This window comes from Marmota flaviventris, chromosome 2, assembly GCF_047511675.1.
Source record: "Marmota flaviventris isolate mMarFla1 chromosome 2, mMarFla1.hap1, whole genome shotgun sequence".
In the NCBI taxonomy this organism is placed as follows: Eukaryota; Metazoa; Chordata; class Mammalia; order Rodentia; family Sciuridae; genus Marmota; species Marmota flaviventris.
In genome coordinates, this window is record NC_092499.1 from 36,313,854 (window position 1) to 36,328,269 (window position 14,416).

The window sequence follows — 14,416 nt, forward strand, 5'->3', positions numbered from 1 at the left end:
CCAGCCAGATCTATGAACAACTATGTGAAACCTTCCAACTCTTCACTCCCTTTGATTCTGAGGCACCAGACAACCAGCAGGTAAAACAAGCCCAGAGAGACATTCACCAAAACTTTGCTGGACTTTGCTTTAAAAAATGCCAGTAAGGGCTAGGGATATATCTCAGTTGGTAGAGTGCTTGCCTCACATGCACAAGGCCTTGGTACAATCCCCAACACACAAAAAAAAAAAAATGTCAGGGAGTTGATTAAAGTGGCCACCACAGTTTTCATCAACCAAGACCCAGAGACTCAACAAGAAGCAGATCAAAAGATGAAGAAAGAGGGCTGGCTTGTGGCTCAGTGGTAGAACACGTGCCTTGAATGTGTGAGGCACTAGGTTTGACCCTCAGCATCACATAAAAATAAATAAAGGTATTGTGTCCATCTACAAGTAAAAAAATATTTTTAAAAAAAATGAATAAAGAGATGGTTCTCCTTGCGGCTTCCCTCATATCTTGTCTCTTATCCAGAGACAAGGCTGAAACTACGCCTATGTACCTACTGCTATCTGGAGGGCCACTGGAAGAAAGAATGCCCCCAACTAAAGGCCAATTGACCTAGACCAGAGAGCCACAGGGCTTCAGAAACTCACCAACCACCTTCAGGATGGCACTAGCTTCTGATTTGAAAGCCTTTCCCGCAAAACAACATGAATATTGGCCTCTGATGTAGATACACATTGCTCCAATATGTAGATGATCTGTTGCTGGCTGAACAACCTAAGAAGACTACATAAAGGGGACACAACTGCTTGTCACTCTCCTATGTAAAACTGGCTACGAAGTCTCAAAGGAAGAAAGCCCACATCTATCAAGAAAAAGTCAACTACTTCGGTTTTTATGTAACTCAGAGACAATGGCAACTGGGCCCTGATAGAAAACAGTCTGCTCAATTCCGGTTCCTTCTACCAGCCATAAGATCTGAGTTCCTGAGTGCTGCCAAATTCTGCAAAATATGGATCCCTAACTTTTCAGTTTAGTGGCCCTCTATAAGGCCAAAAAGAGGGGAAAACAAGATCCTCTGATGTGGGGACCAACACAACAAAAGGCCTCTGAAGCCTTTAAGCAGGCACTCACTAGTGCACTTGAACTAGGACTCTCTGATCTCACAAAATCTTTCTTTCCGTATGTCCATGAACCATCTGGAAGAGCTATAGGAGTCCTGACTCAAATGCTGGGGACCTGACACCATTCAGTGGCCTATCTTTCTAAATAGCTGGACTCTATGGTTCAAGGCTGGCCACCTTGTTTACAGGCCCTTGCAGCCACAGCCCTTCTGGTGTTGGAAGATAATAAACCGGCTATGGGACAAAATTTGTTGTCAAAGTTCCTCATTCAGTTTTGACATTATTTGAATATAAAGGACAATATTGGCTGACTAATGAGAGGATGGTCAGGTACCAGGGCACATTATATAAATATCTACATGTCCACATTGAAGTTGTCCAGACTCTAAACCCAGCAAGTCTGCTGCCTACTGGGACTGGGCAACCTGATCATAACTGCATTAAGGTAAAAAATGTTCTCCAGTAGACCAGCCAGACCAGCCCCTCAAGGACCCTGACATGGAATACTTCCCCGATAAAAAGTTTCATAAACAACAGAATATGTCTTGTAGTGGTCACTCTGGACTCTACCATTCAGGCAAAGCCTCTGCCTCAGGGAACTTCAGCACAAAAGGCAAAACTTAACACTCTGACCCAAGCATTTCAATTGGCAACTGGGGTCTGGACAAAAGCCCCAAACCCTGGCAACCCCCACCTCCACCCCAGAGACACTCAGATGAGACTCAGAAGGGACTCTGGACTGGGAAGCCCCATTGAAGGAGGTAGAGGAGAGGAGGCAATGCCTGCTTGGATCTGGGGGAGGGGTCTCCCAAAAATGTTCTCTTCCACCTCTGATTCCCAACTCCTAACCCCTTGTGGGGAAGCTGTTGCATCAGCTTCAAGACTCCAAATTGAAGAAAGTGGTCTCCACCAGGCGGAAAGGTGCTGGGCAGTAGCTGCCACCAGGAGGCAGCATATAACCAAAAATGTTCCATAGCCAGGGTGCCTGGGAGGCTAGAGTTGCCAAAGCACCTTTGGTGTGAACAACCCTAGCTGCAGCATGTACCTAATAAAAGCAGGAGTTGCTGAGCTAGTTCAAGAAATGGGAATCCGGGTATGGTGGCACACACCTGTAATCCCAGTGGCTCGGAAAGCTGAGTCAGGAAGATCACAAGTTCCAAGTCCTCAGCAAATCAGTGAGACCTTGTCTCCAAAAAAAAAAAAAGGGCAAAAGGGCTGGGGATGTGGCTCTTGGGTTAAGTGCTCTTGGGTTCAATCCCCAGTACAAAAAAAGATAAAAAAGGAATCTGGAAATGCCTCACATGGTTTAAGGCTAAAAGATGATTTGTAAATAGTACTTTTGCACAATCCAGCTTTAGCATTTTTTAATATAATTTTTTAAATTGATTGATTGATTGGTACTGGAGATTGAACTCAGGGGCACGCAACCACTGAAACACATCCCCAGCTCTATTTTGTATTTTATTTCGAGACAGGGTTCTCAATGAGTTGCTAAGTACCTCGCCATTGCTGAGGCTGGCTCGCAATCCTCCTGTCTCAGCCTCCTGAGCCACTCATGTCAGTTATACATGACAACAGAATGAATTTCGGTTCATTGTGCACAAATGGAGCACAGCTTTTCATTTCTCTGGTAGTATACAATGTAGTTGCACCATATATACAATCATACATGTACCTAGGGTAATGATGTCCATCTCATTCCACCATCTTTCCTACGCTCATGTGCTCCCCCGCTCCCCCCCCCCCCGCACTTTGCCCAAAGATCCTCCATTCTCTCCCCCAGACCCCCATTATGGATCAGCTTCCACTTATCAAGAACATTCAGCATTTGTTTTTTGGGGATTGGCTTAATTCACTTAACGGGCTAATCTCCAACTCCATATACCTGCAAATGCCATAATTTTATTCTCTTTTATTGCTGAGTAATATTCCATTGTGTATATATACCACAGTTTCTTTATCCATGCATCTGTTGAAGGGCACCTAGATTGGTTCCATAGTTTAGCTATTGTGAATTGAGCTGCTATAAACATTGATGTGGCTGCATCACTATAGTATGCTGATTTTAAGTTCTTTGGATATAGAGCAAGGAGAGGGCTAGCTGGGTCAAATGGTGGTTTAACATTTCTTCTTTTATGTTGTTGGCAGAACTGGGAATTAAAACCAGGGGCACTCTACCACTGAGTTCACATCCCTACCCATTTTTTTTTTCTTTTTTTTTTTTTTTGGTACCTGGGATTGAACCCAGGAGTGCTTAACCACTAAACAACATCCCCAGCCCTTTTTAAATTTTTATTTTGAGACAGGGGCTGGCTAAGTCCTTAGGGCCTTGCTAAATTGATGAGGTTGATCTTTAACTTAGAATCCTCCTGCCTCACCTTCCGGAGTTGCTAGAATTACAGATTGCACCACCATGCCCAGCATCCCTACACCTTTTTACTTTTATTTTTTATTTTAAGACAGGGTCTCACTAAGTTGCTGAGGCCTGCCTGGAATTTGTGATCCTCCTGCCTCAGCCTCCCAAATAGCTGTGATTACAGGCATGTGCCACCATATCTGCCAGGCTTGGCCTTTCTAAAAGGGACTTCCCAGTTGTCAGGAAGAAGAGAATGTAGCTGAAGGTCATAAATGACTCCTCTTGAAGTTAGGTCTTTTATTATAGACTGTGTGTGTGTGTGTTTTACTGGGCATTGAATACAGGGTCTCCTGCATGCAATATTTAGCCAGTACTGATTTATTTATTTATTTATTGGTACTGGGGATTGAACCCAGGGGCAATTAACCACTGAGCCACATCCTTTTTTTTTTTTTTTTTTTGTATTTTATTTAGAGACCCTGAGTTGCTTAGGGTCTCACTAAGTTGTTGAGTTGCTGAGACTGGCTTTGAACTTATGATCCTCGTGCCTCAGCCTCCCAAGCCATTGGGATTACAGGTGTGCATCACCACACCCGGCTAGCCAATACTGATTTGACAGCTCTGGAAAAGAAGAGAAATATGTTACAATAAATTATGTAAGTAATAAGGAAATACTATGCAAAGCATTGTATTGAAAGGATGTGTTGTTTAAAGCCTTCAGTTCCCACATTTTTTGCACAAGATGACAGTGATTTGATCTTTGAGCTGTCCTAAAAAGGAAAATACTGAAAGAATTCCCAGTTTCCCCTTCTCTCCACAACTTCTTCAATCTTAGAATTCTGTCATACACATGCAAAAATATTGTTGCACAATAAGGTGGAATTGGCTACCAAAGTCAGCTCACTTATTTATGTTCCTTCTCAGTATCATTATAACTCATCGCAACTGTTAAAAAAGCACCTAATTTGTCAGGTGCAGAGGCACACACTTGTAATCCCAGCGACTCAGCAGACTGAAGTAGGATTGCAAGCTTGAGGCCAGCCTCAGCAACTTAGTGAAGCTCTGAACAACCTACTGAAACCATTTCAAAAATAAAAAAGGGCTAGTTCGGGGGGGTGAGGGGACTACAAGTAACTGTATACAACTCTACAGGGATATCTGAATAAATATATTAGACACAAATACAAGTGGATTACAAAAATGCTAAAGCCAAATATGAGGCATGATGTCTTTGAAAAGCAAAGGAATTTAAGAGAGGGAAAACATAAAGCTCAGACTCCGGGTGCTTCACATCACTCTTAACTCCAGTCTTTGTCAGATGAAGTACAGAGGATAAAGGATATCCAGTTTGGGATGACAAAGCTGCTTTCCTGTGGTTTATGAGGCTGATGAAGTCACTGAAGAGTGCTGTCCAGGTGCCAGACCTCCTCCCAGTCAATAGCATTCCATGAGGTCCCGAGAATGCTGATGATGTTAACTGTCAGTGCTCCATGTTCTCTGTCTCTCTCCCAAAATCCTAACCCATGTTTCCTGCCATTTTCAACCAGTGGATTGTCCCCCTACCACATCATACTAACCACGTCAAAGGCTAAAGTTGTCTTCCTTCTAAATATCCTCCTTCCCAGATTTTCTAGTTCTGCTCAAACTTCCCATTCTTACCCCCATTCCTACCCTCCAGCTCTTGCTCTTTGACTTCCACAGCTATTGAATGACTGCACAGGTCCACTTTTGCATGTAACATTCAAATCACACACATTATTGTTCATCTGAACACTTGTGCCCTTTCCAATGATTTTGCAAATTAATGGTGTCCTCCTCATATATGCACTACTAAAAAATAATATTGTTGGTTCAATTCCTATATATAGTATAGATAGCAGTATGAGTCCATCATCTTTCTTATGAATCCTAAACACTGACTCTTAGGTTATTCTTCAAGCCTTTGGCTTCTACTTGATTCCCTCAACTGTGAGATTCCAGTGCTCTCCTCAGGACCAGTCAAAGGCTCAAAAAGCCAAGTAAGGGAACAGTGTCACTCAGTCTTTATTCTGTCACTAATTGTAAAACAAACAATAAATCCACAGCCATTTTTCTTTCTTTCTTTCTTTTTTGGTAGGGCTGGCTCTCACTCTACCATTGAGCTACATCCCCAGTCCAATAGTCACATTTTGGTTCAATTTACTGATCCCTGAAAACTGTAAAATCTGTACAATAACTGTTTCCTGGACTATCTTAACTACTTTACAGTTTTATTATGAAATCATTTATATATATATATTTGGTACTGGGGATTGAAGTCAGGGGCACTTAACCACTGAGCCACATCCCCAGCCCTATTTTGTATTTTATTTAGAGACAGGGTCTCACTGAGTTGCTAAGCACCTTGCCATTGTTGAGGCTGGCTTTGAACTCTCAATCCTCCTATCTCAGCCTCCCAAGCCCCTGGGATTACAGGCATGCATCACCGTGCCTGGTTTTGTGCAGAAATATTTTGATAAATAAAAATTAAGTAAATGGGGCTAAAGTATATACAGCATAGTTCAGTAGTAGATCTTAGCTAGCATGTGTAAGGCCCTGGGTTTAATTCCCAGAATTGCAAAAGAAAAAAATTTTAAAAGTAGTATATGAATGTAAGATGGTTATGGTACTCTACATTTATTTCCCTTACTTATGGGGACGGGAGTGCGAATCCATCTGATGGCTTCTAGCCAAGTTTCTTTTGTTCCATCCCTTCTTCTTATTTAACTCTAGTCTATACCATTCTTATTGTTATCAAAATAGTTGCTTTTACCTCTTAAACCAGGATCCACCCTTCCCCTCTTTCAAAGCACAACTCAGAGCCACCTCCTGTGGAAAAACTTCCCAGTCTTGCCAAGGAAATGATAAACTTCCAGATAGGCCATTACACCACTCCCTCAGGTTCCCCTAGTCAGCATGTGTTTAAGTGTCTAGCCCAGCACACAGTAATGGGCATGTTTGTAGGAGCTTCACCATAAAGTATTTCACTTATGTTATCACCTTAAAATGTTTTCAAAAATGTGATGTTTTGGGGCTGAAGTTGTAGCTCAGCAGTAGAGCACTTGCCTCACACATGTGCAGCAGTGGGTTCAATTCTCAGCACCGCATATAAATAAGTAAATAAAATAAAGGTCCATCAACAACTAAAAACTATTTAAAAATTTGTTTTAAAGTGTGATATGTTTCTAATTAAGAAATCAAGGATAGCCAGGCATGGTGGCACATGCCTATAATCTCAGCGACCTGAGAGGCTGAGGCAGAAGGATAAAAAGTTCAAGGCCAATCTCAGCAATTTAGCAATACTCTAAACAACTTAATAAGACCCTGTCTCAAAAATAAAAAAGGGCTGGGGATGTGGCTCACTTGTTAAGCATTCTTAAGTTCAATCCCCAGTACCAAAAAGAAAAGAAATTAAGAATATCTGGATATGGTGATGCACTACTATAATTCCAGCTAATAGGGAGACTTAAGCAGGAGGATCCCAAATTCGGGGCCAGCTTTGGCAATTTGGTGAGACCCTGCCTCAAAATTTTAAAAAAGGGCTGGGAGTGTAGCTCAGTGGAAGAGACAAAGTACCCCTAAGTTCAATCCTCAGTACTACAAAAGGGAAAAAGAAAGGAAAAAAAAATTAAGGGTAAACAACTTTTTCCACAACAGTATTAAATAGCAAGTAATAAAGAGCAGGGCAAGAGTCACAGATCTGGCTTTACTATCTACATTTACTTTCCTTTATTGGAAATGTGTGGTATCAGAAGTGTCTCAAATTTTTTATTTTATATTATTATGTTATTTTTATTCTACAGGGATTGAACCTAGGAATGTTTTCCCACTGAGCAGCATCCCTAGCACATTTTTTTTTTTTTTCAAGTTAAGTTGCTTCCAATCTTGCTGAATTGCTTCATGACTGCACAGGTCCACTTTTGCATGTAACATTCATATCATACACATTATTGTTCATCTGAACATTTGTGGCCTTTCCAATGATTTTGGAAATTAATGGTGTCCTCCTTATATGTACACTACTAAAAAATAATATTGTTGGTTCAATTCCTTTATATAGTATAGACAGCAGTATGAGTCCATCATCTTTCTTATGAATCCTAAACACTGGCATCATACATGTGATCCTCCTACCTCAGCCTTCCCAGCTGCTGAAATTACAGGCATGTGCCACCATGCCCAGCTAAATTTTTATATATTTTTCATATTTTGGAACACTTGCACATACATAATATCTTGGGAATACAACCCAAAAATAAACATGAAAATATTTTAGACCTTAACACATAGCCTGAAATTAATTATTTTTTTTCTGGTGCTGTGGATGAACCTAGGTTCTGAGCACTAAGTACCTCCTCTACTACTGAGCTACACCTCCAGCTTCCCTGGAGGTAATTTTGTACAATATTTTTAGTTGGCCTGTATTTTGAGTGCAACACCTCACGAGTTTAGGTATTGCATTTTCCACTTATAGCACTGTCAGTGCTCAAAAAGTTCTGATTGTGGATCATTTTGGATTTAAGGTTTTCAGTTTAGGGATGCTCAACCTGTACTTACCTCAGAAGGTTCTTGCAAGAGTTATATTAGGGAATGTGTTGTGGTAGCTCTTATAAAAATGACATCAACTCTTAGCTCCAACACAGCTTTCTCAAGAGTCTTTGACAGTGCACTCTAGATCACATTCCCAATATATATGCTGGCAAAAAAAAGACATACTTCCCTTCCCAGGACTCAGCTGTAACATTAGTCACGTATATGATTGTCTTCTCTCTGAGGGACCAAAAGGTCTATCAGAATAGTGATGATATCTGCTCTTGCTCTCCATAGAATCTTCTGCACCTATTACAGCGCTTGTCACATAGAATTTCTTCAGTTTTGTTGGATAAATGCATGCGATCTTAAAATTTTCTCATTCACTCTAGACTTAGCCATTTAGTCTGGGGAAAATGCAGTGAGGCGGGAGACTGTAGAATGAGGTAACATGGAGGTTACTCTGAGATAAAAGTTACTGTAAATTTCAAAATATTAGAGACCGCTGTGGGAAAGTCATGGGAACAATTCAGAACCGTTCAGTCGGGGATATCACCACTTCCACTGAAGACACGTGCTCAAGATGACAGCTCCTTTTCGCCCCAAAGACCCAGGCCCTACTTGCTCTTCAGTTCCGTACGATGACCCAAGATGGCGGAGTCCTTGATCGAAAACCAGATTCAAGATGGCGGCTTCCGGCTCCCCCCACTCAGCAACGCGCTTTGCCTCCGAGGCCACGCCCACTTCCGGCTCCTCCGTCACAGACATGGCTGCTTCGGGGACCCTGCTCTCCAGTGAGTTGGCGTAGGCTATGTAGACTCGGGACCCGGTGAGGTGTGCGCTGGACCCCTAGGGCGGGCTCAGCGTCCTCTCTGACTCTGTCTTGTTTTCCTAGTAGGTGTCCGGAGGCTACACTGCAGCGTGTCGGCTCTGGCTGGCAGCCAGTGGAGACTCCAGTAAGTGCTGGGATGGGGGGACCAGGGGGGCAAGAAGCTGGTCCGAGACCTCACGCGACTGTTTCTTTTTACCCAGACAGGGCCTGGCTGCCAATCCTTCCGGCTACGGGCCCCTCACGGAGCTTCCAGACTGGTCTTACGCGGGTGAGTGTCCGTCCAACAGTTTTCTTCAGAGATATTTCACTTAGAGGAACCGCCCCTGGAGCCGGTTGGGGAGTGGTATCCAGGCGGGGGAGTGACTGAGTGGAAAACGAATCGAATTTTTTTTTATTTGGAAAATGGAGTTGGAGTGAAAAAGCTCTCCTTTATTTTGTCAGTTAAACTACTACTATGGAAGGTAAAGCTAGACAGGATCTTGGCTAGTGAAGATAAACAAGTTAATTCTAACTTAAGGGCTGGGATTGTGGCTCAGGGGTAGAGCACTCGCCTAGCACGCGCGGGACCTAGGTTCGATCCTCAGCACCACATAAAAATAAAGGCATTGTGATGTGTCCATCTGCACCTAAAAAAATAAATGTTTAAAAAAAAAAATTCTAACTTAAACCGCCCTGGGGTTGAAGGGGGTGAGAAATCGTTCCCCTTTCTCAAAGGGAACATGATTTTTAAGTAGTTAGGAAGAACCACCCTTCTGTGTGGTGAATGCATTTTGAGAATTTGGTACCAAATGCAGGAAGAACTTTGAAAAGCTGTGGAAAGGAGTATCTCAGAGGGGTAGAAGAGTAATGATTGAGGACGGCAGGCTTCCTTCAGAAAAATCTTTTCTCTTTACTTAAAAAGCTCCAAAAGAGAGGAACTTGCCTAGCCAGGCCCAAAACACAACCTGTAATCCCAGTGACTTGGGAGGCTGAAGCAGAAGGATTGCAAATTTCAGGCCAGACTCAGCAACTTAGCAAGTCTGTCTCAAAAAAGACTAAGGATGTAGCTCAGTGGTAGAATGCTCCTAGGTTCACTCACCAGTATCAGAAGAAAAGAGTGGGAACTTAGAGAAGTTAAAGCCACTCCCTACCTCCTTTATGGGACTTCACGTTTACAGTAGGAAAATTGAGGCCTACAGAAATGAAATGCCTATATAGTTTCAAAGTCAAAAATACAACTGAGTAGGATCCAGGCCTTCTTCCCAACTTGGAGACCTGAGTATTAATACCCTACTGGAGCTTTGATTTGGTTTTTGTTTGTTTGTTTTTGTGGTGCTGGGGAGTGAATCCAGGGTTTCCTGCATGCAAAACAAACACTCTCAATGAGCTATATCTCTAGCCCCCCACCCCCACCCCATTGGATTCTCTAGTCTCTCTAGGAATATGACCCTGCTTATTCACATACCTATTCAGAGGAGGAGGATGAAATTTGTTTCCACTAGTCATTTACAGTAGGAAGCCTAGGCTCTTTCTAGTAATATGGAATATTTGAAAGACTGGAATTATATGTATCTAACTCTGTGTACACACACGAAAGCATGCTTGCTTACACAGGGGATTGATCCCAGGGCCTCTGTCATGCTAAGTGCACACTTTGTCACTATGCTACACGCCTTTTTTTTTTTTTTTTTTTTTTTAATATTTATTTTTTAGAAGTAGTTGGACACAATACCTTTATTTTGTTTATTTATTTTTATGTGGTACTGAGGATCGAACCCAGGGCCTCGCACATGCTAGATGAGTGCTCTACCACTGAGCCACAATCCCAGCTCCACTATGCTACACCCTTAAGCCCCCATAGCTGCTTCTCAATCTGAGTTTCCCTCCTTTAAAAAAAAAAAAAAGTATATGTATACACATATACATACAGTTACACAGACACACATTCATAGTTCTTGTAAAGGATAAAAATGAAAACCAGTGTAAAGCACTTGACACACACATTGCAAAATATTGGTTCCTTTTTGTGGAAGGGAGTGGATTACTAGGGATTGAACCCACAGCCTTGCACATGCTAAGCAAGACTCTACCGCTGAGTTATATTCCCAGCCCCTTGTTCCCTTTTTGTACTGCCTTTTATCTGTCTTAGCTTCAAACTTTGGGCAGAATTTTCACTTTTTTGTTTGTAGAAAGTAGGTATCCTTTCCTCTCATCTCTATTATAACTTCAGACTGAATATTTTTATGGAATCTTTATTAGTGCTTTTGTGCCTGTACTATGCTATGAAGGGCAAAAACTAATTTTACAGTCCCTGATTTCAAGCAACTTAAAGTCTGGCTGGGAAAATAAGCATGGGCATTTTAAAAAGTAAATAATACTTTAGTACTTTGTCTCTTTCCAAATGTATCTGAAATGGGTAAATAATGCTAAAAGCTATAATAAAGTAAATATTCCAAGGCAAATAAATGAATGACATGTACTTCTTTCAGAAGAGACCCTGAAAGAAAGGTCATGAGACTGTTCCATCCCTTGTATCACACAGAAAGAGCTGATGGAGTTGATGGAGGTTAGAGAGGATTTGGGGTGGGAAGAAGTCTTAGAGGGATAAGGATAAGGACTTAGCTAGAAGGAAAGGGAAAAGGGGCATTTCATTGTAGAGTGGGACAGAATTTAACAAAGACGTTGAATGAAAGGTTTCTGAAGATAAAACAGTAGATGAAACATTGCAAATTACCTTGAATTCCAGGATAATTAGTGGTACATGAAATAAGAGTAGGAACATGGCTTAGGAATTTATTTTTGGTAGGTCTGTGGTACCTCACTCTGTTTGAAGAACTTATTTTAGAAGAATTAAGCTACGTTGGGTGTAAAACAGAAGAGAAGAGGTAGAGATTGGCTCTTCGTCATCCCTATCACAGTCTTTGGCCAAGGTGCTGCAGACCACCCCTAGCACTTGCCTTTTATCTCTTCTATTTGTAGATGGCCGCCCTGCTCCCCCAATGAAAGGCCAACTTCGAAGAAAAACCCAGAGGGAAGAATTTGCAGTGAGTGAATAGAGCTTCAACTGGGGCTACATTGTTTGTAATTGGAGGGAGAAATTATTATTTTTTTAGTTCTTTTTGGACACAGTACCTTTATTTTATTTAGTTCGGTGCTAAGGATTGAACCCAGTGCCTCACACATGCTAGGCAAGCACTCTACCACTGAGCTACAACCCCAGCCCAGAAATTTTTGGTACCAGCGATCAAACCGAGGGTGCTTAACCACTGAGCCACATCCCCAGCCCTTTTTTATATTTTATTTAGAGACAGGGTCTGGCTGAGTTGCTAAATTCCTCAGCCTCCTGAGTTGCTGGGATTACAGGTGTGCACCATTGCGCCCAGCTCAGAAATTTTTAATTGTAGTATGTTTTGGGTTGTGTTGCACCTAAGCTAACATGTACATCATATACAAAGGTTTTGACAGTTATGTTTTTTGTTTTTGTTTTTGTTTTCGGAGACTGGGCATTAAACCCAGGGATGCTGTATTATTGAGCTCATTCCAGCCTTCTTATTATTTAAAAACAGGGTCTCACTAAGTTGCTCAGGGCCTTACTAAATTGCTAAGGCTGGCCTTAAAATTGTGATCCTCCTGCCTCAGCCTCCCAGGTAGCTAAGATTTACAGATGTGCACATCAGATCAGCTGAGCCAAACAATTTTTTTTTAGCTTTAGGTGGATACCGTATCTTTATTTATTTATTTATTTTTATGTGGTACTGAGGATCAAACCCAGTGCCTTATGCATGCTAGGCAAGCACTCTACCACTGAGCCACAACCCCAGCCCAAGCCAAACATTTTAATAGCACTGTAAGAAGGGAGGAATTGAGTTCCTAGGTCAGGAACCAGTAGTAAGCATTCTGCCTCCCATTCACTACCTCCCTTCCGTTTCCCAGCCCAGGATTTGGTGCCACTTGTTTCCTAGTCAGCAGTGTCAATTTCCAGCTGAAACCTCTAACTTTGTGAGAAAAGGATATAAAGTGCAGTGCTCAAGCCCCAGATGTTATCCACACTGTTTTCCTGTCTATTTCAGAGACGAGTTGTACTGCTGTCACAGGAAATGGATGCTGGAATACAGGCATGGCAGCTCAGACAGCAGAAGTTGCAGGAAGAAGAAAGGAAACAGAAAAATGCTCTTAAACGCAAAGGGGCTTCATTGCAGAGCTCACTTCCATGTCCATAAAAAGCAATTCCTGTCCCTTTCCTCAGCCTCTCTCTGGCTTTCTTTTCCATCACCTGGATGTCTCATCTCAGACAGAAGAGAGCCTTTGTTTCCTATTTGTCTTCAGAGCAAAAGAGCTTGGACACCCAGAAGAACATGCTATAAGGTCACTGCCTGGGAGGCTTGGCTCAGTGCCCTCATCCCTGTTTTTATTCCAGTTCAACAGAATCTTGTTCTGGAAATTTGCAGGCCAGAGGACTGTACCAACCTTTTAGCAGTAGCTGTTCTGTGAATGTGAACAGAAGACAACAGTTTTCCTGGTTCTAACCAGGCATTTCAGTCTTTTAATAGCCCATACACAGCTTGGCCAAGTGCAGTTGGCATTTAATAAATGTTTTAATGAAAGACTTTCCACCTGAGGTCCCTTTCTTTGCAAGCAACTGGTGTCAGTTTTCCTAAGGTTCAGATGCATGATACAGGAGGATTCCCCATCCCCACCCTCTGGGGAAGGGTGACAGGTAGAACCAAAAGTGGTCTTTTTGTATTCTGCAAAAGGAATTGAGTTCTGAGGTCTCCATGGTTCTGACTGAATTCTAGAGGCTGGCTGAAGAGGGGCCTGTACCTCTCAATCCCTATACAAGGACTCAACCTCCAGTCACTATGGGATAGGTATCCATTATCTCACACTTCTCACACACTGCAAGCTGCCCAGGATCTGGGAATCCTTTCTTAATGATCATGACCCACCTATGGATTCTGGGGCCAGTCTTTGTTCTCCTAGTATAGCGCACTGGGCTTTCCATCTTTCTGCCCAAATTGTTGCTGCATCCCTTGGATTTTTGGAACTTCCTACCTGACCTAATTTCTGTCCCCCTACTCCTTTATTTCTTCCTTTGCTTTCTTTCCCTCCCTCCCCCCACTACCTCCTTCCTCTCGCTGACCAGATGAAATTCTCAGATCTTAGATTTCGCTGATGGTCCAGTTTTCTGTCTCCCACACTTTTCCTGCTTCTGTTGTACTGCATTGTGCTGCTTTTCCAGATCTAGTTCTCAGCCTCTTTTCCGTCCCTTTCTCACCTTTGGCGTTAGCCTGTGCTCCCTCTTCCTTGCTCACTTCACCTTTTGTTGAGTCTAGTCAATCCCTAAAGGAGATTTTTTTTTGGGGGGGGGGGGATTAGGGAATTCAACACTGAGGAGCTATATCCCCAGTGCCTTTTTTTATTTTGAGACAGTCTCCCTAAATTGCTGAGGCTGCACTTGAACTTGGAATACTCCTGCCTTAAACTCTGGAGTTGCTGGAATTACAGGTGTGTACCACTGGTGCCCCACTCCTAAGAGAGAGATTATTCTTTAAGGAATTCCCTCCTTTTCCAGGGTAGAGGGAGAACTAAACCCC

General features: G+C 42.4%; 2 protein-coding genes across 4 annotated transcripts in view; one reads left to right on the forward strand and one right to left on the reverse strand.

The window, feature by feature from the left end:
* Positions 1-8,770, reverse strand: part of Slc7a7 (solute carrier family 7 member 7) — a 58,415-nt gene extending 49,645 nt beyond the window's left edge. The window contains exon 1 of the mRNA XM_027920142.3: positions 8,039-8,770. The gene's annotated coding sequence lies outside the window, so the exon portion shown is untranslated. The remainder of the gene's footprint in view (positions 1-8,038) is intronic.
* On the forward strand, positions 8,758-13,426 carry Mrpl52 (mitochondrial ribosomal protein L52). Of its 3 annotated transcripts, none has more exons than XM_027920148.2 (5): positions 8,758-8,805; positions 8,907-8,967; positions 9,044-9,111; positions 11,802-11,866; positions 12,893-13,426. In XM_027920148.2, exons 1-5 carry the CDS (start codon positions 8,778-8,780, stop codon positions 13,040-13,042), a joined length of 372 nt encoding a protein of 123 aa, XP_027775949.1. In that variant the 5' UTR covers positions 8,758-8,777; the 3' UTR covers positions 13,043-13,426. The 3 variants fall into 3 exon arrangements, with proteins under 3 accessions (XP_027775949.1, XP_027775951.1, XP_027775950.1); XM_027920149.2 differs by having other exon boundaries at positions 8,764-8,805; positions 8,910-8,967; XM_027920150.2 differs by lacking the exon at positions 11,802-11,866.
* The last annotated feature ends 990 nt before the right edge of the window (positions 13,427-14,416 follow it).

Bases quoted from the DNA above. Each gene is read 5' to 3' on its own strand.
- Mrpl52 (XM_027920148.2), top strand. From the start codon at position 8,778: ATGGCTGCTTCGGGGACCCTGCTCTCCA. The intron at 8,806-8,906 runs GTGAGTTGGCGT...TTGTTTTCCTAG, and splicing joins TTCGGGGACCCTGCTCTCCA to TAGGTGTCCGGAGGCTACAC. The intron at 8,968-9,043 runs GTAAGTGCTGGG...CTTTTTACCCAG, and splicing joins GGCAGCCAGTGGAGACTCCA to ACAGGGCCTGGCTGCCAATC.